The sequence below is a fragment of the Papio anubis genome, chromosome 16 (assembly GCF_008728515.1).
Source record: "Papio anubis isolate 15944 chromosome 16, Panubis1.0, whole genome shotgun sequence".
NCBI classification, from domain to species: Eukaryota; Metazoa; Chordata; class Mammalia; order Primates; family Cercopithecidae; genus Papio; species Papio anubis.
Window position 1 is genome coordinate 56,490,510 of NC_044991.1, and position 22,239 is coordinate 56,512,748.

General features: G+C 48.8%; 1 protein-coding gene across 5 annotated transcripts; it reads left to right on the top strand.

The window, feature by feature from the left end:
- Positions 1-2,427: 2,427 nt before the first annotated feature.
- PDYN (prodynorphin) lies at positions 2,428-22,031 on the top strand. Of its 5 annotated transcripts, none has more exons than XM_009216445.4 (4): positions 2,428-6,902; positions 8,209-8,268; positions 17,724-17,871; positions 19,843-22,031. In XM_009216445.4, exons 3-4 carry the CDS (start codon positions 17,743-17,745, stop codon positions 20,473-20,475), a joined length of 762 nt encoding a protein of 253 aa, XP_009214709.1. In that variant the 5' UTR covers positions 2,428-6,902; positions 8,209-8,268; positions 17,724-17,742; the 3' UTR covers positions 20,476-22,031. The 5 variants fall into 5 exon arrangements, with proteins under 5 accessions (XP_009214709.1, XP_009214710.1, XP_003905016.1 ...); XM_009216446.4 differs by having other exon boundaries at positions 17,727-17,871; XM_003904967.5 differs by lacking the exon at positions 8,209-8,268.
- Positions 22,032-22,239: the final 208 nt, after the last annotated feature.

Consider the following 22,239-nt stretch of genomic DNA (forward strand, 5'->3'; position numbering starts at 1 on the left):
TCTCGGTGGATAATAGCATGTATGCATTTGCTGCTTTTGGGTTTCAGCTTGCCTCTGTGAGGTAGTAGTGCAAAGCATGGTCTTTGCAGTCAGAGGAACTTGGGGTCTATTCCACTTATGAGCTGTATGACCTCAGGCAACTGGCCACCTCTCTAAGTTCAGTTTCTTCCTCTGGCAGATGAAGGCAAAAATAGCACCTACCTTGTTGATTTGCTATGAGGATTAAATGAAATAATAATACATAGAGACGAACTAGCAGAGTGATGGGCACCAAGTAGACGGACAATGTCTATTAGCTCAGAGTGTGGAAGTTGTGCTGCCAGCTGAGGCAAAATAGGAGAGAAGGTGACGTTTTGCCCACTGGGAGTGGGTAGTTTGGTGGATTCATAATGCTGTTGCAACCATTACCACTATCTACTACCAGAACGTTTTCATCACCCCAAGCAGAAACTCCCGGCCATTTAAGCAATAACTACCCCCTTCCCCTCCGCCTAGCTCTTGATAAACGTTACTCTTTCTCTCTGAATTTTCCTGTTCTAGGTACCTCATAGAGGTGGAATCGTACAGTATTTGTCCTTTTGCGTCTGGTTTATTTCGCTCAGCGTAATGTTTTCAAGGTTTGCCCAAGCTGTAGCATGATCCGAACTTTATTCCTTTTTATAACTAAATAATTATTTGTTGTATGTGCATCTGCCACATGTCGTTTATCTATTCTTCTGTTGATGAACACTCAGATTGTTTTTAACTTTTGCTGATTGTGAATAATGCTGGTATAGGCAGGGCATGGTGATCACACTTGCAATCCTAGCACTTTGGGAGACTGAAGTGGGAGGATCACTTGAGGCCAGGAGTTTGAGACTAGCCTGGGCAACATAATGAGATCCTGTCCCTAAAATAAATAAATAAATAAATAAATAAATAAATAAATAAGCTGGCTTACAGGGAACTGTGATCACATTACTACACTCCAACCTGGGTGATAGAGTGAAACACTGTCTCTAAATTAATGGTGATGATGATGATGATAATGATGCTATAAACTTTGGTGTACAGGTATCTGTTTGAGTCCTTATTTTCAATTATTTTGGGTATATATGTAGGAATGAAACTGCTGGGTCATATGGTAATTCTATGGTTAACATTTTGAGGAACAATCAAAATTTTTTTTCCCATAGCACTGTACCATTTTACATTCCAGTCATAACACATGAAGTTTTCAATGTCTCCATTTCCTTGACATTGGCTCTTTGAGATGCATTAGGAGACCCATCTTTGTTTGGCAAACTCCTATTAATCCTTCAAAACCCACCTCAGAGTTTACCTACTCAGGGATCCCCAGACAGAGTACATCACTGCTGCCTCGTATCTTGCATTGCTTTGCTTTTGCACCCACTCCATGGCGTTTTATGACAACAGATATCCCTTACTGGACTGTGAGCTTGTTGAGCGTAGGAATCATGTTGGATTTGAATCTGAATCACCAGCACCAGAGCAACAAGAAATGCTCATGAGCCAGATTAAATGATTGAGTAACTTCCCTCCAGATCTCTGAGTTCTCTGTCCACATGGAGAGCCATTGCCAACCTTTTCCAGCTCCAAATGCGCTTCAGATAAAGTGCTGTGTTGACCTGGCCCTTGGGTCCTGTGTGACTTCTCCAATTCCCATCTTTCACTCTGTGCTCCAGCCGCACTGAACCACTTGTTGTTCTTTTAGTCACTAACTCAACGAATGTGTACTGAGCACCCACAATGTGCCAGGCAAGACAAAAGGCCTACCTCCCTAGAGTTTACCCTCCACCAGTGGAAACAGGCAATAATCAGATAAACCAATACATATATTGCATCAGGGAGGGATAATTGCTGTGGAGACTGACAGAGGTAGGTGAGGGATGGAGAGGGATAGAACATAGATTTTGCAGAAGAGACCTGTTTTGGGAAGTGACGTTTAAGCCCAAAACCAGATGCAGTGATGGAAGGAATATGGGGAAAAGTGTGTTCCTCAGAGAAGACACAGCAAGCGCAAAGTCCCCGAAGCAGGAACGTGCTTGGTGTGTTTGAGGAGCAGCAGGGAGGCCAGGGCAACTACAGGAAGTGGGGAGGACAGGAGGTCAGCAGAGAGCAGACCCTCCAACTGAGGCATGTGGACCTTCTTCCAAGTCAGATGAAAACCACTGGATTGTTTTAAGCAGGGATGAAGTACAATCTGAGTTGCTTTTTTTTTTTTTTTTTTTTTTTTTTGAGACAAGATTTCACTCCTTTCATTCAGGATGGAGTGCAATGACATGATCTCTGCTCAACTGCAACCTCTGCCTCCCAGGTGCAAGCGATTCTCCTGCCTCAGCCTCCCAAGTAGCTGGGATCACAGGCACCTACCACCATCCCTGGCTAATTTTTGTATTTTTAGTAGAGACAGGATTTCACCATGTTGGCCAAGCTGGTCTTGAACTCCCAACCTCAGGTGATCCACCTGCCTCAGCCTCCCAAAGTGCTGGGATTACAGTAGTATGAGCCACATCACCTGGACTGAGTTGCATTTAAAAGAATCTCTCCGGCTGCTGAGGAGCGAATACTAGGATGGGTAAGGGCAGAGGCAGGAGCCAGCCATCTAGGAGAGAAGTGACAGCGACTGGGGGCCCAGGCAATAGAGCCAGAGGCAGTGAAGATGTGCTGAGGAGGTGTCAGGGCAAGAGAAAGAAGGGAGTCAAGAGTGACTCCCCCACCATCCCACTCAACTCTTCTTGCTTCTAGGCCTTTGCCTGAGCTGTTCCCTCTGCCCAAGATGCCCTTTCTTGCCCTCTGCCTGGAAAACTCCCACCTGTGCCTCAGTCCTCAGTTTCATGCTCACTTTCTCCAGGAAGCCTTCTCCCATCTCCTCAGCAGACTGGCTTGGGACCCCCTCTTCTGTTCCCACAGTTTTCCAGGCCTCCTAGCCCCTACTTGCCATACTGCTGTGAGTGGCTGTTCCTATATCTGCTCCTCAACCTGGATGGTGAGGACAAAGAGGGCAAAGTTGTGTGTGGTATGTTAAGCCCTAAGGACTCAGCACAGAGAATGGTACATTGGGATGTTTCAATAAAAAGAATGAGAGAGAGAGAGAGAGAGAGAGAGAGAGAGAGAGAAAGAGAGAGAGAGAGAGAGAGAGAGAGAGAGAATGAGCACAGCTCCTGACTCCCTCTTGCAGCAGCGAGGCACAAACAAGATGGCTTGGGCAGTGGGAGTCTCTCACGCGCTCGCCCACCCAGCCCCAGTGTGGACATTCACGCTGGACACATTGTAGCATGAAAAGTGATTTGGGAGACTTGATGCTGACCAGAGGACCGGAACTTAATTCCACTGAAGTCCTCCTGAGTGATCCATGTTGCCTGCCGCCACTTTTCCAGGCCGACAGGGGAATAGAGAACGCACACAGAGCTCCGTGCATGAAGCAGAGCAGGGAGCAGAAGCCTAGACGTGGTGCAGCTCATGGCTGGGGTACAAGCCTGGAGTCGGATTGCCTGGGATCAGGTTGTGCTCTGCCACTTTCTAGTTACATGGCTTTGTGCGAGTGACTTAACTTCTCCCAGCCTCTGTTTCCTTCTCTGTAAGGTGGGGGCAGGAATTGCATCTAATGGCAGAATGGTGGGGAGAATCAGGTGTTGATCCGTGTCAAGTGTTTACAATGGAGCCTGGTAGCAGACAGCCCTTCAGAAATGCTGGCTTTGTTTCGTAACTTTTCCATCTTCCACCCTGTGCTTCCTGAATCCTACTTAATGGAATGATTTGAGGACTGGTTGTTTTAAGTATTTCCTTTTCTTTATTCTTTGCCTTTTGCCCACCTCGAGATCTGCAGTAAAGACTGGTTGTGCACGGAGGATGTGCAGGGAAGGGAGCATGCTAGAGTTTTGGAATGAGCCCTGACGTCTGTATAAAAGGTAGCAGCATCCTCCTGTCTTCAGAAGATGACTCAGTCACTCAGAGAGGTGAAGTATCCATCAGTTGTCACACAGTGAGGAAGCAGTGGCATCGGGATCTAAGCCCAAGTGAGTCTGGCTGAGCCATGGTACCCACCCCCCAGGCTGCTGCCCACAGGGCCGGCACCATGACTGGTGCATCACTGAGCCCAGGAGAGGGTGAGCTTTATGGCAAGGTTCTCCAAGACTGAGGAGGAAGGCTGCTCCTGGCCTCCTCCTACGTGTGTGTGTGTAAAGGAGGTTGCGGAAGGAAAGGAAAAGCAAATGCAGGAACTATTTGCTCTTGAGGCGACAGTAGACTCAGGGGGTGAAGGATATTAAACATCAATGGCTTAATGAGGATTATCCACGAGTGTCTCTACTCTCACCGTCCCGACTTCCCTCTGGTGAATAACAGTCAGGAGAGGCCCCTGCTCCTCTGCTCTTCCAGTGCCTGCTGACTGCCAGCCATGGGAGCCATTGTACTCCCTCTCTAAGAGTCTCCGTGTATTCGAAGGTTATTGCCAAGAGTTTATAGAGACAGAGATTAGGAGAAGGAGGAAATGAAAAATGAGGATAGAGAGCAGCTGGAGTGAGGCTTTGGCCTTGGGGATGAAGAAGACGTTCACTCTTGGGCTCCCAGATTCCCGGGGTGGCAACAAATAGACTCCACCCGTGTCCTCTGGCACCATGCAAGAAGCCAGCCTGAGATGTGGTCAAGTGCTTGTGGACCCTGTGCACTGGCTATCACACACTGGGCAGGGGCTTGCCCTTAGGGCACCAGGAGTCGCTTGCACCTGCCAGTCAGACCCCTTGTGCTGCCTCGGGAAGAGGAGACAGGGAGGAGAAGGAAAGTGAGGCTGTGGGTCCAGAGGGGAGTGTGGCGGGGCTGCAGTGACCTGAGGGATGGGTCTCTGTTCCTCCTCCCTCCCTGGGTGACTGGGGCTCTCTGAACTTCTGCTGCCTTCTCCATCTGAGGATGCATTGTGAGATCTACACCACAGGTTTTCTTGTTGTGAGGATGTGATGGAACGTGGAAATGTCTGAGGCATAGTAAGTGCTCAGCAAACAGCCCCTTCTACCTTCCCCCTTATGTGAGAGTTTAATGAGCCAGGTGCAGGGAGAGGAGGATGCCCCGGAGAACCTGCTGCATCAGAGCTGGAGTGATGTGGTTTATTAGGAACGATGGGAGCAGAACACTCGCTCCGTACCAGCTGCTTTAAGTGCTATTGACACATCCTCCTTTCACCCTCACAAGAGCTCAAGAGCCCAAGAGCCCCATGATACTGTTGTCCCCATTGTACAGATGAGCAATTAGAGGTTGAAGTTGTCAGCTTGTGTAAGGTCTCCCTGATGGTGAGTGGCAGACCTGAGTCAAATTCACATCTTAAATGTCATTAAGCACAGCCTGTATATGGAGAGGCTGAGTCCCAGAGAAAGAAACTGGCCCCAGCCCTCAGTGTGGGCAGATTCAAACCTGGGGAGAGGCAAGGGACGGGGCAGAAACTTGGAGGACATGTCAACCTGACTGGATTCTAGCTAGATGACTTGCTGTGTGTCTTTAGGCAAGTTTCTCAGCTCTCAAACCTCTGTTTTCTCATCTGCAAGATGGGGATAATATTAACCAACTGACTAGGTCATGAGGATTAAATCTGACGACTCTAGCTAATTGCCTGGTACAGCCAGGTGCCCACAAGATGGGCGGCCCTGCCAGGCTTCTGAAATAGTTGTGCCTCCCACCACAAACTGTCTGCTATTGACTGAGAAGAGAAGCATGTTCTCTTCCAAACTCAGAGACCCCTATGTTCTGGAAGATCTTTGTAGCAGTGAGGAGTGCTACCTTCAAGCTGCTACTGGTCCAGGCCAAGGGTATATCTAGGTGGGTCCGTCTCTCACCCAGAGTGTGTGCTGAGGCACATTGCAGCCCATATTTTGAGGGGTTTTTCCTGCTATTCATTTTGTGTTGCCGCCAAAGAAAACTAAACTACAGCTCCTGGCTGTCGGGGAAGAGCTGTGCTTCTGCCAGGGCTAGTGTGCCTGGCACCAGCTCAGGCATGTACCAGAGCTGAATGCTGTTTGCAGGCAAATGTACACACAAAAAGATTCCAGCACACGCGTGCACCAGCCAACACAGAGTTGCCACGGCACACAACACCGGGCCACGCACGTGCCTGCTGACTCGGCTGTCATCTCCCCACTGTCTTCCATGATCAGAAGACTCTCTCAGCCTCTGTCTGTCTCCGTGTCTGTCTATCTGTGGATCAGTGTGTTTTGAGTCTGACTGTCTTCCCGATTGGTTTCCTTTTCTCTTGCTCTGTCCCTCTCTCCTTGTGTTTCTACCCATCTCCCTATCTCTGCCACTCTCTGTCTCTGTTTTTCTTTCTCTTTCTCCCCTCCTTTGTAACACTCCCTAGGTCCGACATTGCCTCTTTCTCCATTTCTGATTCTCTCTGTTTTTCTGATTCTCTCTCTCTCTCTTTCTTTCTCTAACTCTTCTGTCTCTGTCCTTCCCTGTCTCCTTTTTCTATGACACTCTCCTAGAAACGCATCAAATACTGAAGTGGCCGGATTTCAAGTGACAAACAGCACTACACCCAGAATCCGCCCCCCTCCCCAACACGGCTGCCTTCCTCCTCCACATCCCTGTCACGAAGAGAAGCCTATTGTGTCGGGCCCAGGGAGTTCGAGTTGAAGGGCCTGGGGGTCTGCGCTCTGACTGCTCTCAGCCACTTCCCCATTGGCTCCCAGCAGCCTGTGCTCAGCAAGGGCTGAGCGACAGGGGAGGCTCTCGTCCATAAAAGAGGGGAAGAGGCACCAGAACTGCCATTCGAAGGGGCTTTGGTGGTGTTCACAGCTGCCTATTTAGCACCTCCTCCCAAGCCGGAGTCAGGGAGGCCCCTGAGCCTTGGACCGGCCACCTGCCACCTCCGACCTGCTCAGCCAGAAGCTGCCCAGGGACAAAGCAGAGCACAGGTAATATCCAGAGGGGGCACTGGAATTCTATCTCTTGGTTTTATTTGCTTATTCCTGGTCCTCTGGACCTAGAGATGGTGGGAGCTCGGGCTGGGGATTTTAGGTTTGGGTCTGATTATCTAGCAAAGGAGCAAAGGTAGTTACAGTTAGGAGGCTAGTTCACAAAAGCCAGACCAGTGAGAGACTGCTGTTTGGAATCTCCCTTTCTGCACAGTCCTAGCTTAAACAGGTGGTAAGCTGTCTCCCAAGAGGACCACACTATGGCTTTAGCTCCAGGGTCTCCTTCCCCTTGCAGTCTCCCACACAGCAGTTCCCATGCCATTCCTAGGATCTGGGGGGAATGGGACACCCTGGGTGGGAGAAGTGAGAGGTTTCACTAATCAGGGTGATTTTAAAGGTCAATGATTCTCATTGGACTTAGAGAACAAGGGCTTGGGGACATTAATGAGATCTAAGGCTCTGGCATTTATCACATAACATGTACATCAATGTACAGCCAGTTTCGGCCTTTTCATTCTTTTCGGATTGTGTTTAATTGCTGACAGCGTGCTGGTTTGAGTGGCTTCTTTCGATGGAATTTGATACAGGATGAAGTTTGGGGGTGTTTCGTTGGAAGGGAATGGGAAAAGGGAGTGACAACAAGCCAGGAGGCCCAGGCTTAGCAGGCGTTTGCTTGTCAATTTTACTTGGAAAGGACTTGTTGCTCCCCTATTAATTACAGCCAGAGGAGTCCAAGGCCAGGAGGAAGCTCAAAGGGAAAGCCATTTGCTCGCTGGTCCAGAGATCCATATTCAGAAAAGTACCGGGTCTCAAAGTTTGATTCTAGCAAAAAGCTGATGAGCTTCGGGAAAAAAAGAAAAAAAAAGAAAAAAAAAGAAAGAAAGAAAGAAAAAAAAGCCTGCTGACTACTCCAAGGTTGAAGAGTAAATTCTGCAACTGCTTACTTTTTTCTGGGGATCCAAGAATCCCTTCAAGCTCTACAAACATTACTTAATTAAGTCTCCAGGCTTCCCAGGGGAAACAAGCTCTTTCGATTATTGGATCTGATTTCAGTTCCCCTCCCACAGACTGAAAGTCTTCATTATCATCTTTCTTCCAAGGGTTGCTGAAATACACAAGGCTTGCCTTTCTAATTTGACAGGCATCCCAGTCGAGATCCATTGCAAAGCACTGCAGAGTGTCCATCCTCTTCTGTTCTTTCTCACCCCAGGCCTCACTCCCACCCTGCTGTGGCACCTTCCTTCTCTTTTCCCTTCCTCTCCTCCCCCCAGTCCCACCACACCTTGCCTTTGTTCTATTTTTGCAGGTCATTTATCTCCAGGCTTTGAGATCTGCGTGGGGGAAGCTGTTGCAGCAGCCCAAGCCAGTGAGTTATGCTGCCTGGGGGTGGTTTGCGTTCACTGACGGGATCTCAAGCCCACAGCTTTGCCCCAGCTGTGATAGGTGGCAGGCAAATCCTATGTGTCTCTGTTGGCAGCTGGGAGGGGGATGTCACACTGGTTCCCGAGGCTCTGTGGCAGAAAGCAGCACATTTTAAGGGAGCAGGCAAAGGGATCGGCTCTGGGGCTATTTGAGAAATTTGCCATCTTAAAACACGTGGAAGGAGTTAAGGTTTCTTGAAGTAACTCCTGGGAGCCAGGAATTTTCCATCTGTCATCTACACGTGTGTCTCACAACACCTGAAACAGTGCTGGGCTGAAATCCCAGATCCTACCACTCACTTACTGTGTGACGTTGGAACAGTAGCAGTCCCTCCCTGAGTCTCACTTTCCTTACCTGTATGATGAGAATAATAATAATATTCACCTCCTAAGGTTATTGCAAGCCTCCACGGGATACAGCAATATGCCTGGCATTCAGTAGGTGCTCAATAAATACTGGTATGACTGCTCAGATTTTCACTGTTGCAAAGTGGTGAGGTTGGACCTTTCTCTCTATCGATTATCATATCGCTGATCATCCCACTCCATCATGCTGTGTGCTATGTCCAGGAAATATGATCTAACATCTAAAATCGTCATCTGCGGGGCTGGTGCTCCTTTCCCCTCCCCATCCCAACAGAAGACTTTTTATTTCATCTGCTGCATCAGGATCATGAAGTCTCTTTTTGATCAATACTCCCTCACTCCCCCTCCCACTACCCACCTCCTTGGGCCATTCCTGCACAATTGTTGTATTTATTAGGTCTCTTCCATCATGGTAAGAGAGATCAATAGTTACTGGTTCGATTTCAATGCATGCCTGAGAAAGTGTGGTTACACAGCTGATTTCTCTCACCGTATTCACTCATCTCAGCCCGCGATTGTTGGCTAATCTTGCTGGGTCTGACAAAGTGATAAACCTGTTTCACTGAGACAGAGCTGGCCACTGTGGTAGGCAGTAAACATCGGCTGGAGACACCCAGGTAAGCCCAGGATCAGACGCTCGATATGGAGTGAGGTCTGTTAGTGCTTTGAAGCGCAGCCTCATTAGTCCCTCCCAGGCTGGATCCAAACTGATGCTTCTGGCAGGAGGACAATGGCCCGGGTCCATGAGGCACATGGCTTGGCTCAGGGGGCTCCTCCCGGAGTCCATCCAGGTCATCCCACTGGCCAAAGCAGTTGGCCACAAGCTGCAGACATATGCACCGAAGCAATCTGTTGATGCATTGGCTTGAACTGCCATTTGGTCCCTGTCCTATTCCTGGACAATTTGATTTAACTTGACAACGGTTTACTGAGCAGCTATTATGTGGCAGGGTCTCTTGCCCACTGGTCCCTAGGAACAAAGGGCAGACTCAGAGAGCAGCAGGAGGGAGAGAATTGGTGTTTGTGAGTCACACAATAGGTCAGCATCCTGAATCAAAATCTTCTTTCCCTCCCTACTTCTCTCTCTTATTTTGTTCACTTCCCTTCTCTCTTTTCCCTCTTCTTCCCCTCCTCCTCATCCCCTCCCCTTCTATTCCTATTTGTCCTCTCCCCATCTGTATGTCTCATCTTGTGTTTTTTTCCCACATGGTCCTCCACCTCTCTCTGCTTTTTCCTGGTATCTTGGTCTCTTTTTCTGTGTGTGCAGGTCTCACCTCTGCCATTCTTTTGGGCCCATGTCTTTTTCTCTGTGTCTCTGTCTCTAACTCTTTTTATGTCTCTCTCTCTCTCTCTGTCTCTTCATCTCCATATCTCTCTAGCTCATCCTCTTTTTGCCTTTCTCCCCATCCCTTAATTGCACCAGAAAACAAAAAGGGTGGCGGTTCCATGCAAGCCTTGCTCTTGAAAAACATTCTTTTAAATATGCAGTGAGTGATCCCACCAGGACCATCGCCTGCAAGGCCATCTTTCCCTCTGGTCTCTGCACAGCAAATGCAGCTGACCACCAAATGGGACCCTCGTCCAATTCTGTGCTTTGATCTTTGCCAGGCTAAAGGGTGGGTTTACTTTCTGTTCAGAACCCAAGCCTCCTTCTCATTGATCATTCGTCTTCTGTTATGACGCTAACACCTAACAAGAGGCACCACTGTTTCAAGTTCAGGGGCTCCCTTTGCCAACCTCCTGGAGACCCACAAGGGTGAACTTTATACTTTTGAGTGTGGGGTAAAAGTTCCTGAAATGGTTTCAACATCAGGAGTGTGAGAGTTTGGGAGGTTATCCGAAAGACAGTTGAGACATATTTAGGCCTCAGGATGGTTTGTGGCATGGAGTCAGCAGACTGACTTTGAAATCTTATTCTGCTGTTTCCTTGCTTCTTGGTCTTGGCCCAGTCTTTTAGATTCTCTGAGCCTCTGTTTTCCCCATCTGGAAATAGAACTCGTAGTTCCCAACCCACTGGATTCTCTTCAAGAGAAGAGAGAAATAATTGAGATAAAGTGGATAGCGAAGAGCTTGTCTCTTCTCAGAGTTACACCCTAAATGGGGAATGCGATGGACTCAGAGTCCCAGCTCTGTCATGCTCTGTGGCCGCGGAGAGGTACTTTATCACTTGGTCCTCACCTTCCCATCTGGATCCTAAGCCGGTAATATGAGCCCCTGCCCCGTAGCGTCCACAGGAGGCAGCTGGAGTGCGCGGTGCTTGGTGCAGAGCAGCGTCTCAGTCCTTGCTGGCTGTTAGGATGGTTGTCATTGCAGGGTCATTGAAACAATGCCATCTCTTTAGTGGGAGTCATGGTTCGGGTGTGGGAGGCTGGAGTTCTGTTTCCATTTCCCTCCTGACTCATGATGTGACCTTAAACAAGTGACTTCATTTCTACCTTTTCCCATTTCCTCTTTCATCAAATAGGGATAATCATATGCGCTAAAGTGCTCACAGAGATAATTGCGATGGTAAATCAAGCCATTATTATTCCGTGCTGTCTTTTTAAATAAAAATGCTTGCGGCTCCTCTGAGCCCTCAGCTGACTACAATATAGAAATATCATCGAGGAGCCAAGAGGTCAAAAAGATCATTCCCTTTCAAGGAACTTTGGGCCCTGGGTGAAGAGAGCGTCTACTTTGTGCTGGCCCTTTAAGCGGTGCTGTCTCAGTGCAGGAAGATGATATACCCCATTCACAGATGAGAAGACTGAGGCTTGTGAGGCTTGTGGAGGAGGTGGTACCAAATGACCGCAGAGCCCATGCCTTTCCCTCTCAAGGGAAAGGAAAATCCCACGGCAAGCCTCCCTAGGTCCTCTCAGTATTTGCGCGGAGAGCAGCCCAGGCAACTAGAAAGGGCTCAGGGCTGAAGAACAGGGCCAGTTGCCTCCTGCCTTTTCCATCGGGAAACCTACCTGACCTCCTGGTGAGAGATCCATCCACTAGCAAGACATAAAAAATGTTTTATTATTTGAGAATATGTTCACATGCCTGAGGACTCAAGAAAGTTAGCTTAAAACTATTAGAACCATAAAATGTTTATAAAACCAGTGAAAGTACGGTCAGCAAACCTTGTCTGTAAAGGACCAGAGAGTAAATATTTTGGGCTTTCTGGGCCCCACAGTCTCTGTTTCAACAATTAACACGGCTTTTGCAGCATGAAAACAACCACAGACATAGATGCAAACAACGGGGCATGGGTGTTGCATTAGCCAAGGTTCTCCAGGGAGGCAGAACCAACAAGGTGTGCCTATCCACAGAAAGAGATTTACGGAAGGAATTGGCTGATGCAATTAGGGAGGCTGGTGAGTCTGAAACAACCACTCCTGTTAGGGGAGAATCACCCCACTGCCCCAACAGCCCCTCTTTCCCCTACTGGGCTGTTACAAAGCACCTGAGGTAGCAGTTGAGAGAAAGCTTCACAAACTGCCAAGTGCAAAGGACTTTGCTTTGTGCGGCCTCCGGGTCCTCGGCCAAGTCTGTGAAAGAACACCATGCAGGCCCTCCATCAGGGTGAGACGCTGACATCACGCCTCCCGCTCACCGAGGGGGCCTGCTTCCTACTTCCCATCCCGGTGATCGACCAAGTTCCTTTCCTCCTTGGCCCATCCCTAAGCAGACATGATAGGCAGGCAGGGCTCTCTCTTATGTATGACTTCCCAGCTCCATTCCTTGGCAAATCCCCATCAGAAAGGTTGAAATGCTTCCCCCGGGGCCCATCTGACATTGTTCAGTAAAGTATTTATCCTATAAAAAGAAGGAAATAGGATCACCTGTGAAATTGTGAGGGCGAATGTATCTCTACTAGGGTCGTCTTTTAACCCAGAGGGATCTGGACAGGAGCCCAACTCCCCCATTCATGAGTCCAGGTGAACTTAGACGAGCAAGTTCCCCTTTCTCAGCCTCAGTCTGGCCCTCTGTAAAATGGATATTAAAAAAACATGCACCTCTGGGGTTGCTGTGAGGATTGGAGCTAATATGTACAAAGCCGTAATGCACAACCTGGCTCCCAGTAGCCTCCTGAGAATTGGTGACTGTTGCTGGGTTGACAGGATCGTGGATGAAGGGCACTCAGCCCAGACCAACACCCAGCAGGCCCTCTGTCCACGGTGGTGAGTCATGCAGCAGCATTTTTCATTTCTGCAGTGTGCCAAGCTCTTTATGATCTCTCCTTTTTGCCCTCTGCTTTTCCTATCTCCTACAGCTCCAGTAAGACTAGACTGGAGCCTTCATACTCCACTCTCCGAAGCACCTACTATGTGCCAGGTACTTCAAGCACATGCCAGGTGCTTCACATGTGATCATTTATTTAATTCCTATGCCCATGCTCTGAAGCATTATTATTAGCCCCATTTTGTAGCTGAGAAAACTGAGGCACAGTAAAGCTAAGTCATTTTCCTAAAGTGGTGGTAAGTGGTGGGCTGAGACCTGAGCCCACGTTACTGACCATTTGCTGATCCTGCTTCGGGGTCAGGAAAGCATTTGCGGTCCCACCTCTCCTTTCTCACCAGCTGTGTCCTCGCCACCGCATGCTGCTTCTCCAAGTTAGAGAGGGTAATTCAGGGGCTGCAGACTCACACGTCTGTCAGGTACTCGGCAGTGAGGGAAGCCCCGGGTGGTTCTGCGGGTGGTGATGGGCAGCATGGCTCTTCCTCTGTGACTGTTGCCATGTTGAAATACAGGCTCAATGTCCCCAGGCCTTTTGTTTTTTTCAAGACAAATTGAAAATTGAGATTTTTTTTTTAAATGTAAAATTTCCTAATTTTAAAATATTGCCTGTTTATTTTCATAACTAATTGGTGTGCAGCTCCTGCTCATTCTAGCCCTATATGAAGTACTGGGGACACCATTCATTCATTCATTGATTCATTCATCCATCACTCAAACTTCCTTAGTCTGCCAGTCACATTTAGATCAAATGCAAACTCTCCCTTGGCCTGTGAGAGCCGGCATTATCCGTCCTCTGCCCACCTCTTTGCTTTTCAACCCCAGTCTCTCCCCTTACGTCCCTTCATCCACCCTGGCCTCTTTGTCATCCTCAAGCACAACACACTCGCACCTCAGCGACCCCCTCCCCCCACCATGTGCCCATAAGGGACTCAGACAGGTAAGTGGTCATTTCGTGATGGAGCCAGCATAGGAGGCTGTGGGATCTCAAAAGAGGGAACTAATCCAGACACACTTCCTGAAAGAGGCAACTGAGGCTGAGTTTTGAATAATGAATAAGAATTAGCCAGGTCAAAGCGTGATGGGAGTGGATGAGTGGCGTGACAGAGATGTTCCTGGCAGAGGAAACCCTGTGTGCAAAGGCTTGGAGGGCGGGGTGCATAGAGCATTTGTTTTGAAATTGCAGGTGGTTTGGTCAAGCCCAGGACGGGCAGAACTCACATCCAATCTGTCTGGGTGCTGTGTACTTGTGTGTACTTGCTGGGATACCTTGGACAGACTATGTGATCTTTCTGTGTCTCCATTTTCTCATCCATGAATGGGGAGAATGTGAGTCCCAGCCTTATGGAGTTGTCATAAGGACCCCCTTCCAATAAGACACATACAGTTCTGAGCACAGGGGCAGGCACGCAGGGAGCACTAGCAAATGTCAGCTGTCGGTATTAGGAGAGCCTGGGGGTGCTGGTGACAGGGACAAGCTTCCTCTGGAAGCCAGAGGACACAGGGCAGAGGTGCAGTCAGATCTGCGTTTCAGAAGGGTCCTCCAGCTGCTACGTGGAAAGTGTCTACGAGGGAAAGATTGGAGGCTACTCCAGAACCAGGTGGAGGTTGAGATGGACCCTGGAGGGAGAAGTTGGAGGCTGGAGATGAGGGGACTGAAGGGGCCTGGGCAGTATACAGCGGTTACGAAGGTAACTCTGGAGCCAGACAGCCTGGTACAAATCCCAACTTTGCCACTTACTCACTGTAGAATCTTGGCAGGCTCTAGAATTTTAACTCAGTTTCCTCATCTGTAAAGTGGGCATGACAATAGCACCGATGCTGTAGAGTTTCTGTGACTATGTGTGAGTTAATCCATGAGAATTGCTCAGAACATCGTGGGTACTTAATTACCATCAGATCAACCAGAATTATCAATAAATATAAAGTTAATGGATGAAAGACAAGGATGCCAACACTATTTTTGCCTGAGACAAAGAGATCTTAAAGTGAGTCCCCTACCTTAGCAGCTAAGCTGTGTGGGAAGCCTTCAGCCAGGAGTTAGATGTTGTGGTAGGCACCCCCTCCCCAGTAGGTTAATTCACTGCTGATCTTCTAACAGGCCAGGCCGCCATCGCTGATATCAGAGAAAACATGAGCTGCCTGCTCTATACGGCTCACTGGTGGGGAAACGTAATCCAGTCCGCAGCTGATAGGGCGTGAGAGAAACTCAAGGGGAAGAGAAAGACACAGGATGGACCCAAGTCCGCTTCCCTGACTTTTCCACTGAGCCTCCCTGGTTCAGGGGAGCAGACCTTGCCAGCCTCAAGCAAGGCACATGGAGCTGAGCTTGTGTCTTGAATTGTTGTGTGACCTCAGAAGATTTACTAAGCCTTTCTGAGCACCAGTTTTCTTGTCTATAAAGTGGGGGCTTTGTATATAAAGTCCCTTGGATCTCACGGAGGGCGCAGCTGTTAATGAATTGAAATTGCTCTAGAAATTGTAGTCATTAAGTGTAGGGGGTCAAACAGAACAGGCCTTGCACCCCAGCCTCACTATCGAGGTAGGACATGGGCAATTCACCAGACCAGAAGTGGCCACTTCCCTGAAGGAATAAATGAGGTGATAAATTGAAAAACTTAGCGCAGTAGGGGTTTGAGAAATGGTGACTGGGATCACTATTAAGCATGCTCCGGTGGGAGAGCCTACTGCATGCTTTAACGCAGAGACCCTGCTTTGGCTACAGCGTGGGGTTCTGGGGCCCGGGGGTGAAAGCTTTGAAACACCCTGAACACCTGAGCAAACAAGGTGGTTTGCAGGGATGGGGAAGTTGGAGGAAAAGAGGACAGCCATTTCTGAGAGTAGATTGTTGGTGTCGGGTTACAAAGACCATGCTGGGCCAAGTGTGAAGCCCCTGACCAGGGTGGGGTGGGTGTCTTAGGGGAACTAGGCACTTCCAGTTGAAAGAACTGTACTGTGCCCTCATAAATCAAATATAAAGGCCCTGAATCTTGATATCTGATTTATAAAGGGCTGACTATGAAACAGACAACCTTTTTTTTTTTTTTTTTGAGACAGAGTCTCACTGTGTTGCCCAGTCTGGGGTGCAGTGGCACGATCTCTGCTCACTGCAACCTCTACCTCCCGGGTTCAAGTGATTCTCCTGTCTCAGTCTCCTGAGTAGATGGGGCTACAGGTGCGTGTCACTCTTCCCAGCTAATTTTTGTATTTTTAAAGGAGATGGGGTTTCACTATGTTGGCCAGGCTGGTCTGGAACTCCTGACCTCAAGTGATCTGCCTGCCTCAGCCTCCCAAAGTGCTGGGTTTACAGGTGTGAGCCACCATGTCTAGCAAAACAGATAACTTTTAACAGAGTATTTATGAAGCATTAATTCATCTGCCAGGAATTTATTGAGGACCTGTGATGTGCTGACCAGGGTTTTAGGAGCTAGTATACAGCAGAGAATAAGACAGGGTCTGTGCCCTCAAGGAGCTAACATTCTATTGGGGTGGTGATAACCATAACGTACACACCACCACCAACAACCAAACATCAAATAAGTAGGAGACTATGAGGTGGGAGTGTTCTGATGCAAACAAAGGGTGATGTAAGAGAGAGCCCAAAGAAGCCTCATTAGACACATAGTGATCAGTAAATGCCTCTCTGCCAGTATGACAACTAATTTAATGACAAAGAAGGAGCTAGTGTTGTAGAAGTCTGAGGTCAAAATACTGCAGCAGAAGAACAGAAAGTGCAAAGCCCTGAGGTAGGAGCAAGCTTGGCATATTTGAGGAACAGAGTGACCACTTCAGAGAAAAAGACAAGACATGGAACCAAAACCTGAAGACTCACATGGACGATTTTCATGGAAGAGGCACACACTGCTGGGAGAATAGAAAGGAGGAACATCTCATCTAGCCTAGGCAATCAGGGAGAGCTGCCTGGAGGAAGTAATATCTAATCCAGGACCTAAATGACAGGTAACAGAAGAGGAGATGAAGGGTTCTCCAGGCAGAGGGAACAGCATGTGCAAAGGCCTGGGGGTGGGTCAGAGCCTGATGCATTCATTAAGGGGATTGCAAGAAGCTGATGTGGTTGAAGCCCAGAGCTGAAGTGTGGGACTGCAGGAATGGGACTGAGGGTACCCTGACATTTAGGCAGAAGGGCCAGGCCTGACCCCACCCAATGGGTCTGTTCACAGAATTGATATTGCCAGGAAGAGCATTTCAGAATGGGAAGAAGGAATCAAAGAAGGAACTGGAGGCAGGCGGGGAGGCCAGCAGGGAGAGGGAGTGAAGGTGGAGCCGTGGCTGAGATCAGTGACAGTACTAGAGTGGGAGAGAAAAATTCTGGAGCTCTCACAAAGCCGAAAGGACTGATGTGGGACAGCCTGGGACACAGGGACAAAGACCTCGGAGAACTCAGAAAAGCATTTAACTAAGTATCTTCTGGCTTGGCAGGTGGCCAAAGTGGGTTTTGAAGTCTGAAAGACCCAGAGCAAGTCGTGGCTTGTCCACTTCCTAGCTGTGTGCAACCACTTCCCTGCTCTGAGCCTCAACTTCCCCATCTGTTGAATGAAACTGGCACACAGCCCACATTGAAGAAGTATTGTGCAGATTGGAAGTGAATGTACAGGAAAGCTCTGGGTATACAGTAGGTGCTCATTCCCTTCCTTGACCCTTGGCTTTGGGCCTCCACTTTACCTCCCTGGGCCTGTTTTCTTGACTGTAGAATGGGAATCAGAATGCTTTGCAGTGCTGTGGGCAGGAGTTAAAGAGATGAATTTGTGGGCTCAGAACACAACCTGCAGAGGGGTGATCACGGATTTCATTATCTTTTCTTTCTTCCCAGCAGGAATTGCTGAGACAGGATGACCTGGCAGGGGCTGGTGCTGGCTGCCTGCCTCCTCGTGTTCCCCTCTGCCACCGCAGACTGCCTGTCGCGGTGCTCCTTATGTGCGGTAAAGACCCAGGATGGGCCCAAACCCATCAACCCCCTGGTAGGTTTCAGGCAAGGTTCTTCAATGCCCAGGTCCTGGGGCCTGGGTGAGGGAGCCCAGAGAGGGGAGGTTGCAGGCCTTGGCAGCTGTGTGCTGTCCTGTAGATCCATCCCACCTGTGCAGGGTGGCGGGTGTCCTGCCCTGTAGATGGCCTGGACACCAGGGGCTGCTGTTTTCCATCTCCTATCCCCACTCCAGACCTCACCACCATGGGTTCACTCAGGCCACGACAAGAGACTCAGGTGTCCAGGGAGAGTGATGCCTGGCAACAGGGAGTGTCATTGCTGAGGTGGTGCTGACTTTGACAGTCAGCAGCCCTAGATTGACTTTTTAGGGCTTCTTATTCCCGGACTGATGAGCACCTCCAAATCTAGACAGTTCCATGAGAGGAGCTGTCTCCACCACCCCTAAATGCAAAGATCTGGCTGACAGAATCAAAGCTTTGACCCCTCTCCTGGGCCTTAGCACCTCTTGGCCCCACCTTGTTGGCCTTGCTTTGAGTTAAGCTCCCCCACGTGTCTCTCCCATGACAGCAGAAAGGCTGGAATAGAGGTACCAAGGGAATGGGGACAGAACACAGACTTTGATTCTGCCCCTTTCTAGCTCCATGACCTTGGAACCCCCTCTCTAAGCCTAGGTTTCTTCATCTGCAAAATGGAGGTGATTCCATGAGATAGTGAAAGAAGTTATTTATTTATTTACTTTTTCTGAGACAGGGTCTCACTCAGTAGCTCACACTTGAGTGCAGTGGCGCGATGTCGGCTCACTGAAACCTCTGCCTCCCGAATTCAAATGATTCTCCTGCCTCAGCCTCCCGAGTAGCTGGGACTATGGGCACCCACCACCACACCTGGCTAATTTTTGTATTTTTAGTAGAGACAGGGGTTCACCATGTTGGCCAGGCTGGTCTTAGACTCTTGACCTCAAGTGATTTGCCCACCTCGGCCTCCCAAAGTGCTGGGATTACAGGCGTGGGCTATCACACCTGGCCAGAAGTTATTTATTTTGGTTTGTTTGAGACAGAGTCTTGCTCTGTTGCCCAGGCTAGAGTGCAGTGGCACTATCACAGCTCACTGCAAACTCCGCCTCCTGGGTTCAAGTGATTCTTGTACATCAGCCTCCCGAGCAGCTGAGACTGCAGGTGCACACCACCACACCCAGCTAATTTTTGTATTTTTAGTAGAGATGGGGTTTTGCCATGTCCACCAGGCTGGTCTCAAACTCCTGGTCTCAAGTGATCTGCCCGCCTTGGTCTCCCAAAGTGCTGGGATTACAGGTGTGAGCCACTGTACCTGGCAAAATAAGTTATTTAATACATAATTCTAGTCACTGAGAGATGCACACAATGGGCCATGCCCAATCTCAAAGAGCACCATGTTTAAGTATGAAGACTCATGGCATTGGATGGCCTGGGTTCAAGTTTCAGTATTCTTTGCTATTGTCATCGTCATTATGATTGAATGCTCCCAATGGCCCTATGACGTGATGCCATTGCCCCCCACCCCAAGCCTGATGAACCCTCCTGTGTCCTCTTGTGTATTCTCTGCCATTCTGCACTTCTCTGTCCTACTTTACCAAGAGTTAGCAGCGTGCTTCACACCTGCAGAAGCCTGGGAGAGAATTTGTATTTTTAATGGAGGTGGGGTTTCCTGTCTGGGAGTCAGACGTGGAAGGGGAAGGGTGAGCACACAGAACACTCCGGGAAGATCTTACTTCCAATTCTGGCAATTGCCACCCGCAGCCATGTGTCCTGGGTCTAAAGCCATTTCACCTCTCCAAGTCTGTCTTCTCTTTCTCACAGGCACAAAGTCCCCTACCTTTATGCACCACCAGGAGTATGAACATGGGTAGCCCAGGGCTTAGCAGTGGTGCTTATTTTTATTTTGTCAGACACTGGACAGGGGAGCCTAGGGCAGAGCAGTGCATGTGTTTTAATCATTTGCCACTGTGATCTTTTTGGGTCTTTTACAGATTTGCTCCCTGCAATGCCAGGCTGCCCTGCTGCCCTCTGATGAATGGGAGAGATGCCAGAGCTTTCTGTCTTTTTTCACCCCTTCCACCCTTGGGCTCAATGACAAGGGGGACTTGGGGAGCAAGTCGGTTGGGGAAGGGCCCTACAGTGAGCTGGCCAAGCTCTCTGGGTCCTTCCTGAAGGAGCTGGAGAAAAGCAAGTTTCTCCCAAGTATCTCAACAGAGAACACTCTGAGCAAGACCTTGGAGGAGAAGCTCAGGGGTCTCTCTGGCGGGTTTGGGGAGGGAGCAGAGTCTGAGCTGATGAGGGATGCCCAGCTGAACAATGGTGCCATGGAGACTGGCACACTCGATTTCACTGAGGAGGACCCCAAGGAGCAGGTCAAACGCTATGGGGGCTTTTTGCGCAAATACCCCAAGAGGAGCTCAGAGGTGGCTGGGGAGGGGGATGGTGATAGCATGGGCCACGAGGACCTGTACAAACGCTATGGGGGCTTCTTGCGGCGCATTCGTCCCAAGCTCAAGTGGGACAACCAGAAGCGCTATGGCGGTTTTCTCCGGCGCCAGTTCAAGGTGGTGACTCGGTCTCAGGAAGATCCGAATGCTTACTCTGGAGAGCTTTTTGATGCATAAGCACCTCTCATCATGGAGTAGAGTCAGGAGCATCCCCTGACACCTTTTCAGGTTGGAGTGCACTCATTCATCCTCTTGTATGTGCCCCTTCCCCATGCTCAGCTCAGCACGGTGTACAAAATATCCAAGCCCAGCCTGTCTCTCTCCTGCCTGGGAGTACGGGATTTCTCTGGGGTCTGTGATGGGGAAGGGTGGATGTCCCTTCCCCACAACAGGCTTAATGCTTGGCTCAGATGCCTAAACTCTAAAACTACCAGCAGCAGCAGCAGCAGCAGCAGCAGCTTGTGATCTCAGTCCTTCCAACCTGTTCTCGTGACTCCTCAATTCCAGGGAACCAGAGCGACCTGTTCTTTGTACCTGTAGGTCTAGGATCTCCAAACTTAACCAATCACATGCCCCTCTCAGAAGAAATATGAGCATGCTCCCTCATGCAGATAGTATACGCATCATAAACAAAGAGTAGAGCTTTAACATAAGATAAATAATCATACACAGAAATCCTGACATTATATTCCCAAATCTCAAAAGATCTCCTGTGCACCCCACTTTGGGGACGATGCTTTAGGTACAAAGCTTAAACATTGCCTTATATTGGATCAGGAACCCTTACAGCAGAGGGTCCAGTCTTCTAGTGGGTTTAATGTTTAGTTAGTGTACTCTGAGTCCTCATTGTTCAGAAAAGAACCTCTTGAAGAACTGACTTCCTGAACTCCCAGTCATGTTGGTACTCCTTACAGAAGCGAGTGAAAACCCCTTTAGGAAATGATTGAGAGCAGCCTCTTGAATGCTTAAATGATCAAGGAGGGAGCAAGGCAAACCAATTTGTTCTGTGCAACAAACTCAAAATGTGGACCAGTTCCCTCAGCCCTCATTAAACTAATTAAACTGATCGGTATCATGCTTCTACTCCATGGTGAACTGAAGCAGAGTCAAGTTGATGAAGTTAAGCACAACCATGTTCTTGAGCAGCTGAATTGGCTGCCAAGAGTCCAAGCCATCTGGCCCAACATATGCACTGGGCATTGGGTAAGGGACTCCAGAAGCAGCAGCTAGAAAGAGAAAAAGGCTCTCTTCAGTCCCCATGATGCTTCTTTCCTCTTAATGTCTCAAAATAAAACCAGAAAGAGGAATAAAATGATTAAGTGCTTGAGGCCAAATGAGTTCCCTTGATTCAAATAACCCTGATTCATAGACAGAGACCTCCCGATGTCTTGGTTTCAATCAAAGCCCTCTCTCTCTGTCTCTCTCTCTTTTGCTCTCTCATTCCCAGGCACTCTTTTTTGGTTTGTGGGTACAGGAGATGGGACTGGATAGGAGAGGAAACAGGCTTGAGTTTGGATAATTTGTGTAAGATGCTGCTGAACACATCTCTTCATGTGCAGTCCCCAGGTATCTGATGATGTTCTGAAATGGATAGATTGTTTCAGAGTTATTTTGTGTGCTTTAAAAAAATCCCATTTATGCAATTTACTTGGAATTTGCTTAGTCTTTAATAGGCCTGTGTAATTTCCTGCTCCTCCAGTACAATAAATAAAAGAAAGATGTTGATGACTTGGTGGGTGTGTGTGTACATGCACGTGCACATGTGTGTGAGCCTCAGTCCTCAGAGAGAAAAAAAATTGCAGAAAAGAGTGCTGGAAATAAAGAAGAGTTACACACACACATACACACACACACACACACACATCCAGGTTGGAAAACCAAGTGTGGGATAACAGAAAGAGCAAAAACTGTGGAGTGTCACAGCTTTAAATTAGAACATTG

What these genes read in the sequence shown, in the direction of transcription:
- PDYN (XM_009216445.4), top strand. Translation starts at nt 17,743, where the DNA reads ATGACCTGGCAGGGGCTGGTGCTGGCTGCCTGCCTCCTCGTGTTCCCC. An exon ending in CCAAACCCATCAACCCCCTG is followed by an intron (nt 17,872 to 19,842) that starts GTAGGTTTCAGG and finishes GGTCTTTTACAG; the next exon opens with ATTTGCTCCCTGCAATGCCA.